The sequence below is a fragment of the Gigantopelta aegis genome, chromosome 8 (assembly GCF_016097555.1).
Source record: "Gigantopelta aegis isolate Gae_Host chromosome 8, Gae_host_genome, whole genome shotgun sequence".
NCBI lineage: Eukaryota > Metazoa > Mollusca > Gastropoda > Neomphalida > Peltospiridae > Gigantopelta > Gigantopelta aegis.
The window spans coordinates 65,895,146-65,916,478 of NC_054706.1; the positions used below are offsets into that span (position 1 = coordinate 65,895,146).

At 39.4% G+C, this 21,333-nt stretch overlaps 1 protein-coding gene across 4 annotated transcripts in view; it reads right to left on the bottom strand.

Annotated features, from left to right (window-relative positions):
* Positions 1-19,954, bottom strand: part of LOC121378274 (calcium-activated potassium channel slowpoke-like) — a 137,838-nt gene extending 117,884 nt beyond the window's left edge. For all 4 annotated transcript variants that reach the window (XM_041506359.1, XM_041506357.1, XM_041506356.1 and 1 more), the window contains exon 1: positions 18,785-19,954. In XM_041506359.1, coding sequence (XP_041362293.1) covers positions 18,785-19,108 — 324 coding nt within the window. In that variant the 5' untranslated portion in view covers positions 19,109-19,954. The remainder of the gene's footprint in view (positions 1-18,784) is intronic.
* Between the last annotated feature and the right edge of the window lie 1,379 nt (positions 19,955-21,333).

Consider the following 21,333-nt stretch of genomic DNA (forward strand, 5'->3'; position numbering starts at 1 on the left):
GGCGTGCATCCGTTGGTCGAACGGATGCCTCCACAAGGTTGAAGACAAATCCGAGATACGTGAAAACCTGAGCTGGCACCAGCTCCGAATTCACCCAATTGGGAATAAATCCCAAGCAAAGTATCATGTCGATACACCCGTCAGACATGCCTGCTGAGACGAAGCTGGAATCAACCAGTCGTTCTAGGTAGTTGTGCATGCGAATGCCCCCAAAATGTACACGGTCTACCACAGCCTTGACTACACGAGTAAAGGCATGAGGACTCGTGGCCAATCTGAACGGCAGCACTCGAAACTTGTAAGCTTTGCCGTCGAATAGGAAGCGTAGGAACTTCCAAAAATCCCGATGAATCGGAACATGCAGGTAGGCGTCTTTCTGGTCGATTGACGCCGCCCACTCCCCAACCTGCAGTAAAGCCCGGACAGACTGCACCGTCTCCATTTTCATGGAAGGAATGACCACGGATGCATTCAGCGGCTTGAGGTTGAGAATCGGTCTCCACTCGCCATTTTTCTTTTGGGCATAGCAACAAATGGGAGTAAAACCCCTAGGAGTCCAAATCCACCTGGTGGATGGCACCCTTGCCGAGAAACTCGGCAATCATTGTTTCCACCAGAACCCGCCTGTCAGACGACGGCATTGGAGGCATCTGGGGAGAAGAAGTGAGAGGGGGAGCCGAAAAAAAGGGAATCCGATATCCCTCCTTGATGACCGACAGAACCCATGGGTCCGGGTCTGGCAAGAGACGCCATTGTGGCAGAAAATGACGTAACCTGCCACCCACGGGAACTCCGTTAACAGTTGCTGGTCGTCGCAACACCCTCACCCCGGCAGCTTACCACTCTTTAGGTGCCGTGCCCTTAGCGGTAGCCCGAAAACGTGCTGCCCTCAGACGAGCACGATTCTGTTTGATGGGGGGTGGCACCGTCCCAGATTGCCAAGTAGGAGCAGAAACCTTAGGATTCTGAACCCCCTCAAGAAAAGCTGGAACGGCGCTTCCGAGCATTACCAGGCTGGGGCAGGGGAACGGACTTGATAGACTCCTTATCCATGACAAGGCTGAAGTCCGACCCAAACAGCAAGGTCTCCCTCACTGACCGGCTTGTGAAAATACGTCTTCACAACACCGGTAGCCCGTAGCCCAGACAAGTAATGATCGCGTCGCAACAAGAGATTTTCTGCCCACAAACGCCCAGACATCTGGGCAATGTGATGCGACGCCTTCGCGGCAGCCGCCAAACAACCTCGAGCCATCGGGGGAAGACTCTCCACAGCCTTATTCAACCCAAAAAGGAAGGTACCTAGATGGTTGTTCACCATCATCTCTAGGTCTCCGATGGCGACACGTACGAAAGACGCCGGACGACAATCAGTCTTAACCCGAGCAGAAACAACCACAGCATGGGTCAGGAAAGATGCGCCCAACGTTTGGTACGAAGTGGGGGCCACCAGCTTCGTACCGGGTAAGAGTTTCCTGATGGCTAAAGCCGCCGGAAACTCTTCCACCACCGCTCCCATGATACGATCGGTGCCAGCGATCAAAGTATCAATCTCCAGTAAGGATTTGTGTGCCTCCTGGGTGATCGATTTTCAAAAGAAACGCCCTGAATAGTGGGAACAGCCACCTCCGCTGGGAAAGCGTCAGCGCATACAAGTCGGACTTCGTTGCTTATGAATTGCAGAACCATTGCATAATCGAAATCTTCTGCAGGCGGGACAGAGGCATCAACTCCCACCGCTCGGCAATCCGGATCGTCCGAAACCTCTTCCGACTCCAAACCGGAACCGGAAGGCAAATCTTCCTCGGAAGAGACCTCCCTCAAAACCGACGGCACCGAAGACCGCGGCTGACCCTGAAGGGAAGGGATGGGAACAAACCTCCGTCTATGCGTCACCCCCGCATCACCAAAACGATCATGGGGGGAAACGGGCACTGACCGCGCTGGAAAACCAGGCGGCGGCGGAACAGCCGACACAGCTGGAGTCGAAGGCTGAGACACAAGTCCCACCTGCGGCGTAGCCACAAGAGAAAGTTTTCAAACAAACTTTCTTGAAAACCTCCGGGCTGACCCTGAGAATCTACAGGAACCAAAGGCTCCTGCCACCTCTGTGAAGGGTACCGCCGTGAACCTCTACCTCGGTCTGACGAGGTAGGCAAAGCAGCGCCTAAAAAAGCCGCCGTCTCCTGCACACCCGGCGTAGCCGATGGCGGAACCTCCGGAGCCGGCCCCTCCGGGTAAACATACACATAGGGAGGATTCAACGAGTCCTGCACCCAGTGTGCAACGTGAGGATCCGCCGCCCCCGACAGCATCCCCACGGCTTCACCCTGCAACGGGCGGAACGTCGGATTTCGTAAAAAACCAGAACCGACCGAGGCTGACATGGCACTAGCCAACGCCGGCCCCGTCAACCGAACACCCCGTCCGAAACAGACGGGAGGGACAGTCTCGAGCCACTCGACTCACCAAACTGGAGCCGCTCCAGTCGGCTTCCATCCACAGGATGGGGAAAAAGGGGAACCACTAGCAACGCCATCCGAATGGCGGTGTGAAGAGGAAGCGTTCTTACGCCTACCACCCTTCCTTGCAAGAACAGTGCCCCCGGACTTCACGGAAGCCGGCGGCACCTCCGATTGGAGGACAACCCCCGAGGTTGCCTCCTCGCTCTTCTCTCCCTTTCCTTTACGTACATCCCTCTTCCTGTCCGCCTCCCGGTCCTGGCAACGAAACTTCGTCCAAATGGACGAAGGCCATGTCGCGCAAACCTCGCACTGTTGGTCAAATGAACAGGCCCTACAGGACCAACACAACAAGTGCGAGTCGAACCGGGGAAGCCGCTTGCCACAGCCGGCTTTGGCACACACGGTCAACCTCGCGGTTGAGCCCGATGAGGCCGTGTCAGACATTACGAAAAATACGTAACCCCAATTATCCCAAAAACAACGTATGTTTTGGTAAGGGCTAAGGAAAATAAATAAACAAAAAAACACTTTAATGAAACGTTTCACGTGAGACAATTAACGAAAAGGGCTCGTTAACAGAACATCCACAATGGAGGACTGCAGAATTGAGAACGATGGTCTGCCCATGCGCGGATATGGATATACATCCGGCAAGGGAAGACAATTCTGCAGTGGAGGAGATGACTCAGGTTGTATAGCATTGTTGTTGTGCTAGTACAGTAAGTTGAATAAGACTATTACTGTCAGTTGGGTGCGTGTACTCAGGTATATATGTAGAGACAACAAAGATAGTCAGAGTACCTCTACCCCTTTAAAGAATTCCATTAAAAAACATGCACTTGATTGACCCCTAGATTATGAAGACCTTAACAGGCACATCAAAGAAATATCAGTATTAAAAATACAGTATCTGAGGAAGGAAACACCAACATGACTGTACATGTATGAAGTAATGGCTTAATGTCCTGAACGTTAGTGTTGGGAGGAAATCCTGTATGCTGGGTGTGGGTGTCTTTTTCAAGTTACCAGGTGTGGGAATTTCAAATCCATCGGCCATGCTGATTTTCATAATGAACCATCAAAACCATTGGCAGCCACCAATATTCGTGACTATATTTTATTTATAGCCTACTGTAGTCGGAGGTTTTAACAGTTGTGATATCTGGAATTATCATGCAGCTTTCACACATTTATTTTTGATTAATTACTGAATTTTTTTTTTTTAAATGACAAAATTACCTGAACATCTATTTTCTTGCATTATTTTCTAAGCCGGATGAATACAATATGTATATTAGATGTATTCCTACAATCTGTAATCCAGCATTTTATTTAGCTAGTAACATTGTGTAATACAGCTTTAACAATAAAATAAATTATCAACTTAATCCAAGGCAGATAATCAAATCTGAAAAAATTGGTTCGGAATCTAGTATAAACTCAAAATGCTTTTCATGAGAGTGATTATTAAGAAAGAAAAAATGATCTGGAGATCTAAGTATATGTTTAACAACCTTATTGTTATGTACAAATAAGAACAGAAAGCACAATAGTGACAACAAATTTAATTATGTTTTTGTAAAGTGTTTCTTCAAATTTACTTTAAATTTTGCATAAAACTACAAATTTGTCTAAAATACAACTTAGCACCCTATAAATATGTCAAAATGACAATAAAAATCATGTTCTTTACAAATTTGAGTTTTCAGAATTTCATACATAAAAATTTTACAATGTTAATGGAAACTAAAGACATTAACCCACTATTGGCACATGCTATTTTCAATATAAAAATAAATTGCTATCAAAATCTTAGTTCAGGTTGCCTATATATAATACCATATTTAAGAGCAGTTGTATATGGCAAGTCAAATACCATGTAAAAAGAAATTACTGAAATCTTTACAGTATGAATTATAGGCCAAAACCAACTTTTCTTCAGTGCTAACTTTGATTCACTCCATTCAGAGCCATATACAGAGATTATTGTCAAGGTCAAGGTCATTGTGAACCTGCATGGTCGAGTGATGGCTGATTAACCAACTAGTTAGTTTAATTAAATAAAATGACAAAATCGTAATATTTTTTATTATGCACTGAATATGTGCTATAGGGTGTATACTACCAAATCAAATCCCATAGACGACAATAGTAACATATGTGGCTAAAACTCCTACCTGCAACGTATCAACCGACATAAACGCCACGGATATAAATACTACCACCCCTCACACTTAAAAGTGAATCAGAAAAAATTGGGGGTCAAGCTGCTCGTTTCTGAGATAATGGGTAGCGTCTATGACTACCCTAGTTCCGCACAAAATTCGAGTACTTTTTTTTTACAGGTACCCCATACATGTTTCAAGCACAAAGCTACTTGAAACATTGGTACTAGATGAAATAAAATTGCATTTTTTTTTTTACCCAGATGAAACTTATTATTTTTTACAACCAACACACCCACATTTATAACCAATCACAGGACTTGTGGTGTTTACTTCTCTATCAAACGTTCGGTGCACCTCAACTTTGACCCAGCCGGAAGTTATTTGGTTTAGTGCTACCACCAAGCTACAAACCCTGTACCTACCAGCGTTACGACCGATGACATAACCACGACACCACTGAGGCCGGTATTGTGAGATTAACTACAGGTAATTATAAAAAAGACATTTGGTGAAAAGCAAATGTTATTTGGTAGTACATTCCATACCACTGAAGCAAAGTAGTTAAAAGTTCTTTTTGAGTACTTCAGGTTTTTTAGAATTTTAAAAATATATATATACCGGTAGGTGCCCACGGATGACATTCCTTAGGTGGTATATGCCATTATGTTCTCCAATATAGTGAATACTATGTTCAACATACTTTGGTGCTTACTTGTTCAAACACTTAAATAAATGAATAGACAATTATGGTAATGGTAAAGTTTGTTTTATTTAATGATGCCTCTAGAGCACATTGATTTTTTTCTTATCATCGGCTATTGGACGTCAAACATATGGTCATTCTGACATATTTCTTTAGAGGAAACCTGCTGCTGCCACATAGGCTACTCTTTCTGATAAGCAGCAAGGGGTCTTTTATATGCACTTTCCCACAGACAGGACAGCACATACCACAGCCTTTGATGACCAGTTGTGGACCACCGGTTGGAATGGAAAATAGTTATGGCAATGGATTCTGGTCTCCATGCACCGTCATCCAGTTTAATTGTGTAGAGTGTGGTCCAGAGGGTGACAAAGGTTCCACATTAAGGATTATTCTTGCTGCCCTTCTTTTACAATCTTAAATGGCAATATAGTCCATCTGTGTTACAGGAAATGTTTTATTTAATGACACACTCAACACATTTTATTTATGGTTATATGGCATTGGACTGTTTTACAGATTCCCCGAAGTATGTGCAGCAGTAATCAATTAGTGGTAATATACAGTGAACATCGTCTAAACTGGATCACACCAGGGACCTAATATTTATCTAATTTAGACAAGACCTGTTTGAAAAATGTAGCGGATTTCCTCTCTAAGACTAAGTGTCGCAATTACTGAATATTTGACATCCAATAGCCGATGATTAATAAATCAATGTGGTCTAGTGGTGTCGTTAAACAAAACAAACTTCTTCTCAATAACAATACGGCCGATTATTTAGTTTAATAATTCTAATGATGTTGTTAAACAAAACAAACTTGAACTTTTTAAGATTAATAATGCCAGTAATAATGTCAGTGTTAAGACGTCAGCACAAATACACAATGCAAGAATGGTGTCGTGTTTGGATCGATGAAGATCCACAACAGACATGCTGTTTATTCATAATGCAAGAATGGTGCCATATTTCAATCAATGAAGACCCACACTTGACATGTTATTTATTCATCAATGATCATAATCAGGTTTCATATACAATAACCACCAGAAAAAGTACAATAATGTCTGTTCCCATGAATGCTATCTTGGATTCCTTGGCATGCTTCAGTTCAGAAGCAGGTCCATTCAGAAGCAGGTCCATTGAGAAATGAGCACTCGCTATAACAGTTGTGACCACCTGACCCAACACACACACTAGTGACCAAGTCATAAAATTTACTGTGATCTACTTTTTTTCTTCTTCTTTTTTAGTTTCAGCCATAATTTCTTGGGTTTTTTATTTGTTCCAATCAAATATTTAAAAACCTTATAAGCCCATTAACCCATTAATCAAGTATTTTAACAGTATGATCTCAACACATGCATGAATATTTAAAAACCTTATAAGCCCATTAACCCATTAATCAAGTATTTTAACAGTATGATCTCAACACATGCATGAATATTTAAAAACCTTATAAGCCCATTAACCCATTAATCAAGTATTTTTTAACAGTATGATCTGAACACATGCATGAATATTTAAAAACCTTATAAGCCCATTAACCCATTAATCAAGTATTTTAACAGTATGATCTTAACACATGCATGAATATTTAAAAACCTTATAAGCCCATTAACCCATTAATCAAGTATTTTAACAGTATGATCTCAACACATGCATGAATATTTAAAAACCTTATAAGCCCATTAACCCATTAATCAAGTATTTTAACAGTATGATCTCAACACATGCATGAATATTTAAAAACCTTATAAGCCCATTAACCCATTAATCAAGTATTTTAACAGTATGATCTCAACACATGCATGAATATTTAAAAACCTTATAAGCCCATTAACCCATTAATCAAGTATTTTAACAGTATGATCTTAACACATGCATGAATATTTAATGACACGCCAGCATGAACAAAAGTACAAAAAGCTGTGTTGGCTTGGCGTATCTGAAAAGATTGATGAGATGCACGACGAAAATCAGTGAACCAAAACATTGGCTTTGTACTTTTGAACAGCCAAGTGGCAACCTGCTGAATTCTGACAATAAGCCAATACAAGATATATGAAAGAATCTATAAAGAAGTCCACTCCATTTTTTTTTTAAAGATTTGCTTTGGTCTTTTTTATTAGTCGTGTTACAAAACATTTGCCCACAGATAGGCAAAAAATTCAACACCTTCTATCACAGTGCCAATATACTGTGGTCACTACTTATATAATACTTATATATCAGGGGCGGATTATTGGGGATTTCCCAGTTGCATGGAAACCCCACCCCAACCCCCAGCTAAAAAACAACAACCCTACCACGTAGATCTAAACTATGTCCACGTAAAATTTATAATTTTAAATTATAAACATTTACATATTGTTTCAGAAATGCCCTTTATTTAAAGCATAATCCACCCCTGGTATATAGAGGATTTGGAAAATATCAACTGAGTCTATGTTACTCTGTATTTGTTGAGGCTTTAGAGAAACAAATTCCAGACTTTCTATCACAATACAAGCAGTGTGGTCACCACTAATATTTAAAAAATGTATATAGAGGATTTGGAAAATATCAATTGAGTCTATGTTAATCAATATTTGTCATGGCTGTACAGAGACACATACCAGTTAACTAGATGAGGTTGATAGTTTACATATAAAATATCATGAAAAGTGAACTCTATTAAAATTTAACCTACAACACTTCTTAAATAACACAAGATGTAAGTTAATATTAAGTAAATCAGTTCAATAAGTCGCGTTTATTGGTAATATAATGTCATTCAGATTGGCATAAATGTAGTCCGATGTTATACATTTTAACTAAATCTGATCAAAATGTTACACTCAGGTGTACATATCATGTTGGCTTGTAAATAAACGACCCATTGACAGGCAGCAATAAAAATATTAACCATGTTAATACACTAAAATGTTAAATGGGTTTATGACATGGTAAGGATAAATAATTGTATGTATGTCTGTACAAAACATGCCTTTATTTGCACTTACTATTCTGTATGTATTGACATGTGTAAATACCATTATTTACTTATACATGTACTTGTATGTTTGTCATGTTCTTTATATATATTATTTCATTACTAAACTGCAAAAATGCTAATTTGAAAATAATCCTTTGTAGATCTACACATACCACAATATGTATTAGATTCGTGGTTTAAATCAATCTTGAATAACGTGCTATATTTTTTTCATCAAAATGCTAACAATTATATGAGGCCCAGATTCAACCTCAATATAAGTAACAAGAATATTACCTACAAGATAAATATCAACAATATTACATACTAATTTTTCAGTAGCAAAAGATGACTTCGAGGAAAGATATACATGTATTTACATTATATTTAAGAATATTAAAAAAAAAAATGAAACATTTAAAATGAGTGGCTCCTTATGGCAATTTACGGTCATATTTAATTCTATTGATTAAAATAGTCATAAACGTTTGTAAAGAAATTAATATTTTTGTTTTATTAGCATCCTTTAAGGTGGTTTGTTCATATAACAGTAACTGTAACATCTATTGACCGTCGGTAAAACTCCTCAACAATAGCAAAATGTATACACCTGGTGTACATTATCTGCCAGTACATTTGCACATTTAAAAGATGTCTACATATAACAAGATAGCCTTCCAGTCAGGTTTATTTGCTGCAAATGTCACTTTAAAAAAAATTGCCATAGGCAGGCTCAAAATTGCCATCGGTGGGCTGTTTTACCCATGACAATTCTTTTAAAAATTGCCGTGGGAGACAAATTCTTAAGTTCAAGCCCTGAGTTCATAGTTGTATAAATTATAAGGATCGTGCCTGTATTGTTCCTATGGTCTATAACCCACCATGGGATTGCAAATGTATAGGTCTGAATTTACTAAACTTGTTTTTGACTCACACATGTATACATGTAACTATGTATATTTAACACACTTAAACCACTGCATTAAAAAAAACCCAGGCTTTACAAATTCAGCCCGTTATGTTTAATAACAATGGCAATTAACCTGCCTCCGTTGTTCATAATGGTTGCTAGTCAATAAAGGACAAACAAGTGTATAATGTGTATTGATACAACTCTTCACAGTTATAGATTCATAAAATACTATTTTTTAAAATCCATTTGCAATAATATCACTTTAAAAAAGTACCTTAGTAATGACAGGGTTGTCAAACAATTTTATTAATATATATTTAATGTGTTTGTCAGTGGTTGTATTTTAGAAGCATTAATTTTGGTATTGACCAGCTCTGAAAAAAAATTCAGTTGAAATTTTAGAGAAAGAAAGAAATGTTTTATTTAGCGACGCACTCAATACATTTTATTTACGGTTATATGTCGTCAGACATATGGTTACAGGACCACACAGATTATGAGAGGAAACCCGCTGTCACCACTAAATGGGCTACTCTTTACGATTAGCAGCAAGGGATCTTTTATTTGCACTTCCCACAGGCAGGATAGCACAAACCATGGTCTTTGTTGAACCAGTTATGGATCACTGGCTGGAGCAAGAAATAAATTTTAGGAGTCATAATAACAGAGGAATACAGTATTTATTTCATGACCATAAATAAAATGTGTTGAGTGCATCATTAAATAAACCATTTCTTTTCTTCCTTCCTTATTTCATGAACTGTAATGTTTTGCAGTTCTCAGGTAACACAGAATGGAAACGAAAAAAAACCTGTCTTATAGTGTTCATATTCAATGCTCTTAACTTGTTTACGCCATTTGAGAATATTTATCAATACATTTGTTTTAGTACCGTAGGTATTGTCACTGAATTATATCATTTTTTTTATTGATTTAAGTGAATTGTGTTTGTCTGTTTTGACAGTTGCTACGTAAAGCATCAAGTCATGTGAGGGCTGCAGTATAATAGCTACTCCATGAAATAAGCTTGTTTATGTATCTATAGTATCATTATACCACAGTATTCTTTGTCTTCTATGGCCTGACAGTAACAACAGCAACAACATCATAACAAGTTTAACATTTGTTTTGTTTAAGGACTATTTCTCATTTCAGCCAGTGCACCACAGCCGGTATTTCAAAGGCTGTGGTATGTGCTATCCAGTCTGTAGGATGGTACATATAAATGTTTATTTAACAATGCACTCAACACATTTTATTTACAGGTATATAGCGTTAGACATATGGTTAATGACCACACAGATATTGAGACTGAGAGAGAAAACCTGGCTGTCACCACTTCATGAGCTACTCATTTCGATTAGCAGCAACAGATCTTTTATATGCACCATCCCACAGACAGGGTAGTACATATCACGGCCTTTGATATACCAGTTGTGGTGCACTGGCTGGAACGAGAAATAGCCCAATGGGCCCACCGACGGGGATCGATCTCAGACCGACTGTGCATCGAGCAGGTGCTACATAAAAAAGATGCCTTGCTACTAATGGAAAAATGTAGCAGACTTCCTCTCTAAGACTACATACCTGATATGTAAAAATTACCAAATGTTTGACATCCAATAGCCAATGATTAATAAATCAATGTGCTCTAGTGGTGTCAGTAAACCATTTTTTTTTTTATAGACACCACTAAAGCACATCTTTTTTATAAGATGTCAAACATTTAATAGTTACAGTTTGTTTTGTTTAACACCACCACTGGAGCACATTGATTAATTAATCATAGGCTATTGGATGTCAAACATTTGGTTACTTCCGACTCGTAGTCATCAGAGGAAACCTGCTACAATTTTTCTAATGCAGCAAGGGATCTTTTATATGCACTTTCCCACATACAGGAAAGCACATACCACGGCCTTTGACCAGTTGTGGTGCGCTGGTTGGAAAGAGAAAGAAACCAATCAGTTGAATGGATCCATGCATCAAGGTGGTTCGATCCTGCAACGCAAGCAGCTCAAGCAAACACTCAACTGACTGAGCTAAATCCCACCCTCATTTAATAGTTAAGACATGCATATAGTGTATATACTACCGGTATTTCACAGCAAAATCATAACAATACCAGGTCCATACTTAGCATACATGTCAACTCTTACAGATCACCCATAAGAATGGTGCCATATTTCAATCAATGAAGACCCACACTTGACATGTTATTTATTCATCAATGATCATAATCAGGTTTCATATACAATAACAACCAGAAAAAGTACAATAATGTCTGTTCCCATGGATGCCATCTTGGATTCCTTGGCATGCTTCAGTTCAGAAGACTCTAAGACTACATACCTGATATGTAAAAATTACCAAATGTTTGACATCCAATAGCCAATGTGTCAGTAAACCATTTTTTTTTTTTATCGACACCACTAAAGCACATCTTTTTTATAAGATGTCAAACATTTAATAGTTACAGTTTGTTTTGTTTAACACCACCACTGGAGCACATTGATTAATTAATCATAGGCTATTGGATGTCAAACATTTGGTTACTTCCGACTCGTAGTCATCAGAGGAAACCTGCTACAATTTTTCTAATGCAGCAAGGGATCTTTTATATGCACTTTCCCACATACAGGAAAGCACATACCACGGCCTTTGACCAGTTGTGGTGCGCTGGTTGGAAGGAGAAAGAAACCAATCAGTTGAATGGATCCATGCATCAAGGTGGTTCGATCCTGCAACGCAAGCACCTCAAGCAAACACTCAACTGACTGAGCTAAATCCCACCCTCATTTAATAGTTAAGGCATGCATATAGTGTATATACTACCGGTATTTCACAGCAAAATCATAACAATGCCAGGTCCATACTTAGCATACATGTCAACTCTTACAGATCACCCATAAGATTTACGGATTTTTTAGCATTTGACAGTCTTTCGGCGTAGGACAAATTCCTTACGGTAACACGCATTTTCAGGTTTTAATTTTTTTTCATTATTATTATTTTTACATGACTCGTTATCATCTAAGTAAGCCATCCTTCGTGATCCTTTGTGATTTTCGTTGTCCTTTCGTGAATCGGGAAATGGCCATTTTGTCGTATTTATTTTGGACGAGAGGTGCCACCTAGCGAATATATGTGCACTAATCAAAATTGTACTTGTTAATAGTCTCGATTTTCATTTTCATGTTGCCTTGAATTTAAAATCATCAGTTCCCCGTCCTTTTGCAGCTCGCTTATGGATTTCTTATGGATTTTTGTCCAGAGTCTTACAGGTGTTGATCAGTAAAGGTTGGCATCTATGATACTTAGCCTAAAGTAAATGGAGTGGCAGTAATAAACAATAGAGGCACAGTAGTAGACGAAATTTCAACCCCTGCAATTAAGAAACTTTCCACGGCAAAAAAAACATGCCATTGAAAACAAACCTGAATACAGTTTAACGTAGAAAAGTGCAGTCGAGAATTATAAACTCCACAGCAATCTCCACGGCATTGCCGATTGCCATGGGCAATTGCAGGGGCTGAATTTTTCTACATAGACAAAAAGGACACTTAAAAGCTTTTTAAGGGGCACCCTTTTTATATTTTTTTTGTCTTACTATATCCATAATAAAGATAAACATGGCTTGTGCACTCCACAAAAGACTGTGCCCCAACTAGAGACTATGCCCTTTCACTAGAGCATGTCTCCCCCTCCTGATATTATTGTTGTATGTGCCTGTTATAAAACATAGGAAAGGCAAGGTACAAATGCAAACATTTAATTTGCACAAATACATGTAATGAACCAAATGGACAACATAAAACCAACACCTGCTGGTCTTTCCACACCTTGTCACACCTGGAACCATTGATAAAATGGAAAATACAGGTACACATAGGACTACGGGCACACATATACCTTGCATAAAATCAATAGGTATTGTTTTCACTTCCTACATTATATATGTACATATTATTTACACATCAATCCCAGCCCCCGTGTTATGAGTTTGGTGCTATTGTACAATATTTTCAACTAATAAAGAGTCTTTTGTAAAGACAAACAATTTACAAATCAAAATACATTTCTTTCTATATAAAAAAAAAAGATGGGTGCATGGGTCATAGCCCAGCAGTAAAGTGCTTGCCAGATGTGCAGTCGGTCTAGAATCGATTCCTGTCTGTGGGCCCCATTGGGTTATTTCTCCTCCCAGCCAGTGCACCACAACTTGTATATATCAAAGGCCATGGTATCATGTGCTATCCTGTCTGTGGGCCCCATTGGGTTATTTCTCTTCCCAGCCAGTGCACCACAACTTGTATATATCAAAGGCCATGGTATAATGTGCTATCCTGTCTGTGGGCCCCATTGGGTTATTTCTCCTTCCAGCCAGTGCACCACAACTTGTATATATCAAAGGCCATGGTATCATGTGCTATCCTGTCTGTGGGCCCCATTGGGTTATTTCTCCTCCCAGCCAGTGCACCACAACTTGTATATATCAAAGGCCATGGTATCATGTGCTATCCTGTCTGTGGGCCCCATTGGGTTATTTCTCTTCCCAGCCAGTGCACCACAACTTGTATATATCAAAGGCCATGGTATAATGTGCTATCCTGTCTGTGGGCCCCATTGGGTTATTTCTCCTTCCAGCCAGTGCACCACAACTTGTATATATCAAAGGCCATGGTATCATGTGCTATCCTGTCTGTGGGCCCCATTGGGTTATTTCTCCTCCCAGCCAGTGCACCACAACTTGTATATATCAAAGGCCATGGTATCATGTGCTATCCTGTCTGTGGGCCCCATTGGGTTATTTCTCCTCCCAGCCAGTGCACCACAACTTGTATATCAAAGGCCATGGTATCATGTGCTATCCTGTCTGTGGGCCCCATTGGGTTATTTCTCCTCCCAGCCAGTGCACCACAACTTGTATATATCAAAGGCCATGGTATCATGTGCTATCCTGTCTGTGGGCCCCATTGGGTTATTTCTCCTCCCAGCCAGTGCACCACAACTTGTATATATCAAAGGCCATGGTATCATGTGCTATCCTGTCTGTGGGCCCCATTGGGTTATTTCTCCTCCCAGCCAGTGCACCACAACTTGTATATATCAAAGGCCATGGTATAATGTGCTATCCTGTCTGTGCATATACATGTAAAAGATCCCTTGCTACTAATGGAAAAATGTAGCGAATTTGACCAACAGTCCAAAATTACAAAATGTTTGACATTCAATGGCCAGTGATTAATAAATCAATGTGCTCTACTGGTGAAGTTAAACAAGAAATTCTTTAACTACCTTTTTGTTTATAAATATACAGAACTTCAAATATATTGTTTTCGCTTCCTATTTATTGCACATGTTTATTTTGCGCAAGAATATACATTATGAGACCGCATAGTGGTCAAGTGGTATGTTCTTTCGCAAAATAAATTAGTGCAATAAAAAGGAAGCGAAAACAATGTATGTGAAGTTCTGTATTTATTACAGTAACTTCATAACACTTTGTTAAATCTATGATCAAAACTCCTTTCATGGATTTACTAGACGTTAAGAATCATACTCTGCAGCAGCCTTGTGTAATGTTTCAAATATGACGTGACGTAATTTGTAAATCATATGAGTCAGTAAATAAAAGGTGCTAACTGCAGTAAAAATAAAAATAAAAAGGGAATTCCCCATTTAAAAGTTCTGGTCCAGATCACACAAAATAAATTTATCACACAGTTTCAAAATGTCTTTTTCACTATAGTAAGAATGTAATAAAATCACTGCCATGACCCCCATCCCCATATATATATATATATAATTTTGAGTCTTTTGACATATAGTCTTGAGAGAGGAAACCTGCTATATAATTTCCATTTGTAACATGGGATCTTTTAAATGCACCATCCCACAGACAGGATAGCACATATCATGGCCTTTGATATACCAGTTGTGGTTGCACTGACTGGAGTGAGAAATAGCCCATTGGGCCCACAGACAGAATAGCACATACCATGGCCTTTGATATACCAGTCGTGGTTGCACTGGCTGGAGCGAGAAATAGACAACTGGGCCCACTGACGGGGATCGATCCCAGACCGACCGTGCATCAGGCAAATGCTTTAATTACCACTGGGCAACGTCCCAACCCAAAAATGTTAAAGTGACTCTTCTGAGTTTGCTGCTATGGTAGCAGATTGTTTGTAGTTAATGTTACATATTAAATAGGCCATAGGATTACAAATTTCATGGGGAACACTTTTTCGGTTCCATCAGTGTTAGAAATAAGAAATAATTTTTCAATAGTCCACCGGACAAGTACATCTACAAATCTACTTGTTCATCAATATTTTTGCTTGTCCATATTATAAGCTGTTAATTTTATTAAAGAGCAAGGACAATTGTTTTGATTGCTCAACATGAAACAACATTATACATTTTAACTTGTCCACTGGACAACCACTAAAGACACATTTTGCTTGTCCCAGCAGATTATCACTTGTCAGGACAAACGGATAAGTGCTTATTTCGAACACTGTTCCGTGCCTTGTGATCACAGGAACTCACCGGAAACTGTTTTATTATATATCTATATCTATCTATCTATCTATCTATCTATCTATCTATCTATCTATATATATATTCGTTGAATAGTCGTGCTCGATATAATAATCATGGGAAACAAAATTTCAGTTTCATGATTTTACCGACACGCTACCAGAAATGATAGCCTGAAGGCCTGTTTAAAGTATGTTTCTGTTTAAAATATCAGTATCTGAATTTAAAAAAAGGTAATTTTAGTTGCCCAACAGGCTCTAGCTGTTAGTTGGAAACATCTTTCAATAACTGAAAACTAGGTACTTCCCTTTAACACAGAATAATCACATGTAACAACACAGTTTAGATTAGGAAAACAGACCCCAATAGGGGTTCAAAAACATTTACCTTTTTCACATAAATGTACTAACCCCCTGTCCTGGACAGACAGCCCAGATAGCTGAGGTGGGTGTCCAGGACAGCGTGCTTAAACTTAATTGGATATAAACACGAAAATAAGTTGAAATTAAATTAAATGGAGCAACTGCCCCTCTAATGCTGGAGCAAAACCTCAAATTCGGGCTAAAATTATACAGATATTCAGGCAAAATGTGGTAACCTTTTTACCATGTATTTCCATAATTCTACCCTGAAACTTGCTAGGATTTCCATGTAAAAATGCATAGTGATTCATTTGCAACCATATATAGCTGTTTGGTAGTAATAAATGTTGTTATGCAGATTCGGGCATTTCCGTACTCTAGCTGGCAAAAGCCAGCCTACCCCCCCCCCTACAAAAATGGGACCTGTATGACTATGCTTTTTCATTCTACTATATATACACATATATATATATATATATATATATATATATATATATATATATATATATATATATATATATATATATATATATATATATACACACTTGTATACATACATACATACATATATATATAAACAATTTTTTTAAATGTGTTTGTGCCTCCAACCCCACCCCTACTTCACATCATTTCAATAGTCTGGAAAGTCCATATAAGGATGAAACATAGGCATGAGTTCAATCCGTACCCACCTTTCAGTGGTTAGGGTAGTTTTAGGGATAGGGTTAGGGTTAGGGTTAGGGTTAGGTCTTTAGAGCCTTTGATAGAGCGGCATGAGTGGAACTCTTTCTAAAACATTAACCCACTCCTACCTCTAGATGAGTCAGGTGAATGTATCACAGTTGGTAAAGTTAATGTTGTGGTAGGACTTTCCTTTGGCACTGTCACGTATAAACAACACTGTAAATACTTATCATAAATAGAGTTAGGGTTAGGGTTAAGGTTAGTGACAGTGCCAAATGAAAGTCCTTCCCTTCAGTCTTTCATGTTGATGCATTTATCCAAGATGATTGTCTGTACAAATTAAGAAGCTAAAAAGACTACAGTTGTTGCAATCTGATTAAAATTAGCTCTACTGGTCTACCATTAGATCTAACAGCATTGCGTGGACTCCCATGTCCAGGTGACATTTCATCTATAAATAACAATTTAAATATTGACCAATTACACTTCGCCTTTTATAGCGTTATTCGGGAGCATACAAATTCTAAAAATATTGGGCGAGAGACTATTTATGCAATAGGTGAACTTGTTGGTCTATTTCAACATTAAAAACTTCGGGGAAAGTGCAGTAATAAACTCTGGATTATATACTAGTATAAACAGATTTTATGGCTATACCATCACAGGATTTTTTTCCGTCTTGAAACGAATTTAATATAAAATTTTGTACTGAAATTAGTTTCCGGCATACTTCTTAATTCACCCGAATCATTTCATATGCCCTCGGCATAATCCCAAATGTTTTCAAATTCTTTTTAAATCACTAGCATGATTTTGCAAATAATGTTTTGATTGGTCGAATGAAAGGTCAACTAGACATGAGCTCCAACGGGGTGCTGTTAGATTCACAGGTAACAGTAATTAATCATTGGAGCTCATTTTAATTAGATTGACAGTAGTTGTAAAAATACATGTATGAAGTGATTACAAGCTCAGTGGGACATTTACCTACATGTTGTGACCTTGACCTTTTAAATGGAGCCAATACAATTTCTAATAATTCATGCGATGATTATGAAAGAAGCAAGTTGTGTTGCAACTGCCAATTAACACATATTGGGTGTCATAGGGATAACAAAACAAAAGAAAGAAATGTTTTATTTAACGACGCACTCAACACATTTTATTTACGGTTATATGGCATCAGACATATGGTTAAGGATCACACAGATTTTGAGAGGAAACCCGCTGTCACCACTACATGGGCTACTCTTTCCTATTAGTAGCAAGGGATCTTTTATTTGTGCTTCCCACAGACAGGATAGCACAAACCATGGCCTTTGTTGAACCAGTTATGGATTACTGGTTGGTGCAAGTGGTTTACACCTACCCATTGAGCCTTGCGGAGCACTCACTCAGGGTTGGGAGTTGGTATCTGGATTAAAAATCCCATGCCTCGACTGGGATACGAACCCAGTACCTACCAGCCTGTAGACCATTGCCCTAACCACGATGCCGGTCATTTCTTTCCTTTTCATGGTGGTTATTGTTTAAAAGTTATAATAGTTTGCAATGCTGCCAACAAATTTGCCATAATTTCCGTTATTTACATAACATGGGCGTACATGGGGGGGGGGGGTCGAACCCCCCCTGAAATCGTTTTTTTAATAATTTAATATATCTGACATTGATATCTGACATTATTATATTTACTCAGCATAGAAATATATGCCCAATATCTCTGCAATCTATTTTGGAACCCCCCTTTTCAAAATCCTATGTATTGGAACCCCCCTTTTCAAAATCCTATGTACGCCCATGCATAAGCTCGATAATTTATAATAAAAGCGATATAACAGTCACATACATAGCCTTTAGGTACTCTGGTACTGCCACATTCATATGCTGATATAAATCGGTGCATCGAAATAAGAGGATACTCGAGCTAGCACGTGCAGTTTGTGTCACGATATTGAGGTCACTTACCAATATCCTGCCGGTTGTCGTCTGCCCGGAAATGAGTTCTCCCGCCCAATCCTTGGCCTCCGTCATCCACCCGATCTCCGGGTCGGGGTTCTTGTTGAACAGGGAGGTTCCCGTCCCTGGTTTCTGCCCTGGGACCGACGCCGCCTTGTAAAACACTTGGACATTGTTCCGTTTGCGACAACATATCCACGTCAGGAACCGCCATATCACGATGATTACAAAGCCGAGACCGAACGTCACAAGACTCGAAGCAAGAAATGCATACCACATGCGGTCTCCCTTCCGACACTCCACTGATCCAACTATCGAGGAATTATCAGCCATCGTAGTACAGTTCCAATCCAAACCTTTATGTTGTCGTTAAATTTATAAACATAAACATATATGGAACATGCCTGTAAGGAGGCACGTGTATGAAATTAGCAGAAGTAGAGATACAAATTAATTAGCCGAGTACAAATTCGAGAAGAAAGTGTCGAACGCCCGTCGTTAAATGTAAACAGTAGCTGCTCGGGTCATGCAATACGAACGGTATCTTACGTCCAGTGAAAAGACTCCATGTAACCCAATGGTGCGTTACGATAATCTATAAGGAATCATTTTATATAGGTCCACGTGTGTACAATGTGAATACACTTTCTCTTAGTACTCCATTTGCTGGCTGAATAATCACTGTTAACTTGCCGACAGGTGAAACAGTTGGCACAGGTACAAACCATTGGTGAGAATTGGCTTTTTCACCTTTCAGTAAAAAAAAAAAAAACATCCAACAGAATCCAGTATCGAGCGTAAAAAAAACGATACTTTAAGTGTGTTGTAAAAAAGGGCACTGCCTCCACCGAATTGGCACTTATTCCGTCGTAACGAGCAGTGTTTCAACATTCGATTAAGTAAACACACGTACAACAGTACGACTCTGTTGGTATGGACATAGTGTAGTAAATACGGTATCTGGTACGCTTCATACGCGAACTGCTTGTTAGAGATGAGCCTAATATTAACCGGTCTGTGCCTTCCAGCAGTAGCGCGGTTCGCGCATCTTGCAGTGTGTGTGAAATACAGACACACATATACTCTACAACTCGGGAGACGAGCACAGCTCTCTGATCGATTTCTTCGCCTGTTACTGGGGAAACCCAGTACACATAAACAGCCTGCCCCATATATGCGTTATTGGGAAATACGGTTTTTGATATATGTGTTTGATAACATAATTTTAAATAAATAATTGGAACACATCACGCAAAGAAGAGGCTTTTTTTTTGTTCTATACTTAATAGAAAATAGGTTATTTTGTTGGACGACACCACAAGAGCACAATGATATATTGATGACCGGCTATTGGAAAGAAAGAAGTGTTTTATTTAACTACGCACTCAACACATTTTATTTACGGTTATATGGCGTCAGACATATGGTTAAGGACCACACACATTTTGAGAGGAAACCCGCTGTCGCCACTACATGGGCTACTCTTTCGATTGGCAGCAAGGGATCTTTTATTTGCGCTTCCCACAGCCTTGTGGAGCACTCACTCGGGGTTTGGAGTCGGTATCTGGATTAAAAATCCCATGCCTCGACTGGGATCCGAACCCAGTATCTACCAGCCTGTAGACCGATGGCCTGCCACGACGCCACCGAGGCCGGTAACCGGCTATTGGATGTCAGACATTTGGTATTTTTGACATATAGTCTTAGAGAAGAAACCTGCTACATTTTCTATTAGTGGCAAGGGATCTTTTATATGAACCATCCCACAGACAGAATAGCACATACCACAGCCTTTGATATACCTGTCGTGATGCATTGGCTGGAAGGAGAAATGGACAAATGGGCCCACCGACGGGGATCGATCCCACACTGACCACATACCAAGCGAGCGCTTTACCACTGAGCTACATCTCACCCCCATACTTATTAGGAAATACATTGGTGTAAACGAACGCATATAACGAACACATATAACGCACACAGACCGGCCTCGGTGGCATCGTGGTTAGGCCATCGGTCTACAGGCTGGTAGGTACTGGATTCGGATCCCAGTCGAGGCATGGGATTTTTAATCCAGATACCGACTCCAAACCCTGAGTGAGTGCTCCGCAAGGCGCAATGGGTAGGTGTAAACCACTTGCACCGACCAGTGATCCATGACTGGTTCAAGAAAGGCCATGGTTTGTGCTATCCTGCCTGTGGGAAGCGCAAATAAAAGATCCCTTGCTGCCTGTCGTAAAAGAGTAGCCTATGTGGTGACAGCAGGTTTCCTCTAAAAAAAACAGTGTCAGAATGACCATATGTTTGACGTCCAATAGCCGATGATAAGATAAAAAATCAATGTGCTCTAGTGGCATCGTTAAATAAAACAAACTTTATAATGCACACAGAGTACGAACTGCTACATTGCTTAGGGGAGAAATTTTAATATTTTGCTGAAAATCGTGCCTCCCACTTACTAGATGTATTTTTAAACATTTTAATTACAAATATTTCATTGATTGTAGGAACACACTGCCTTTATTACATGTATTGTGTAAGGATACTGTTACTGTAGT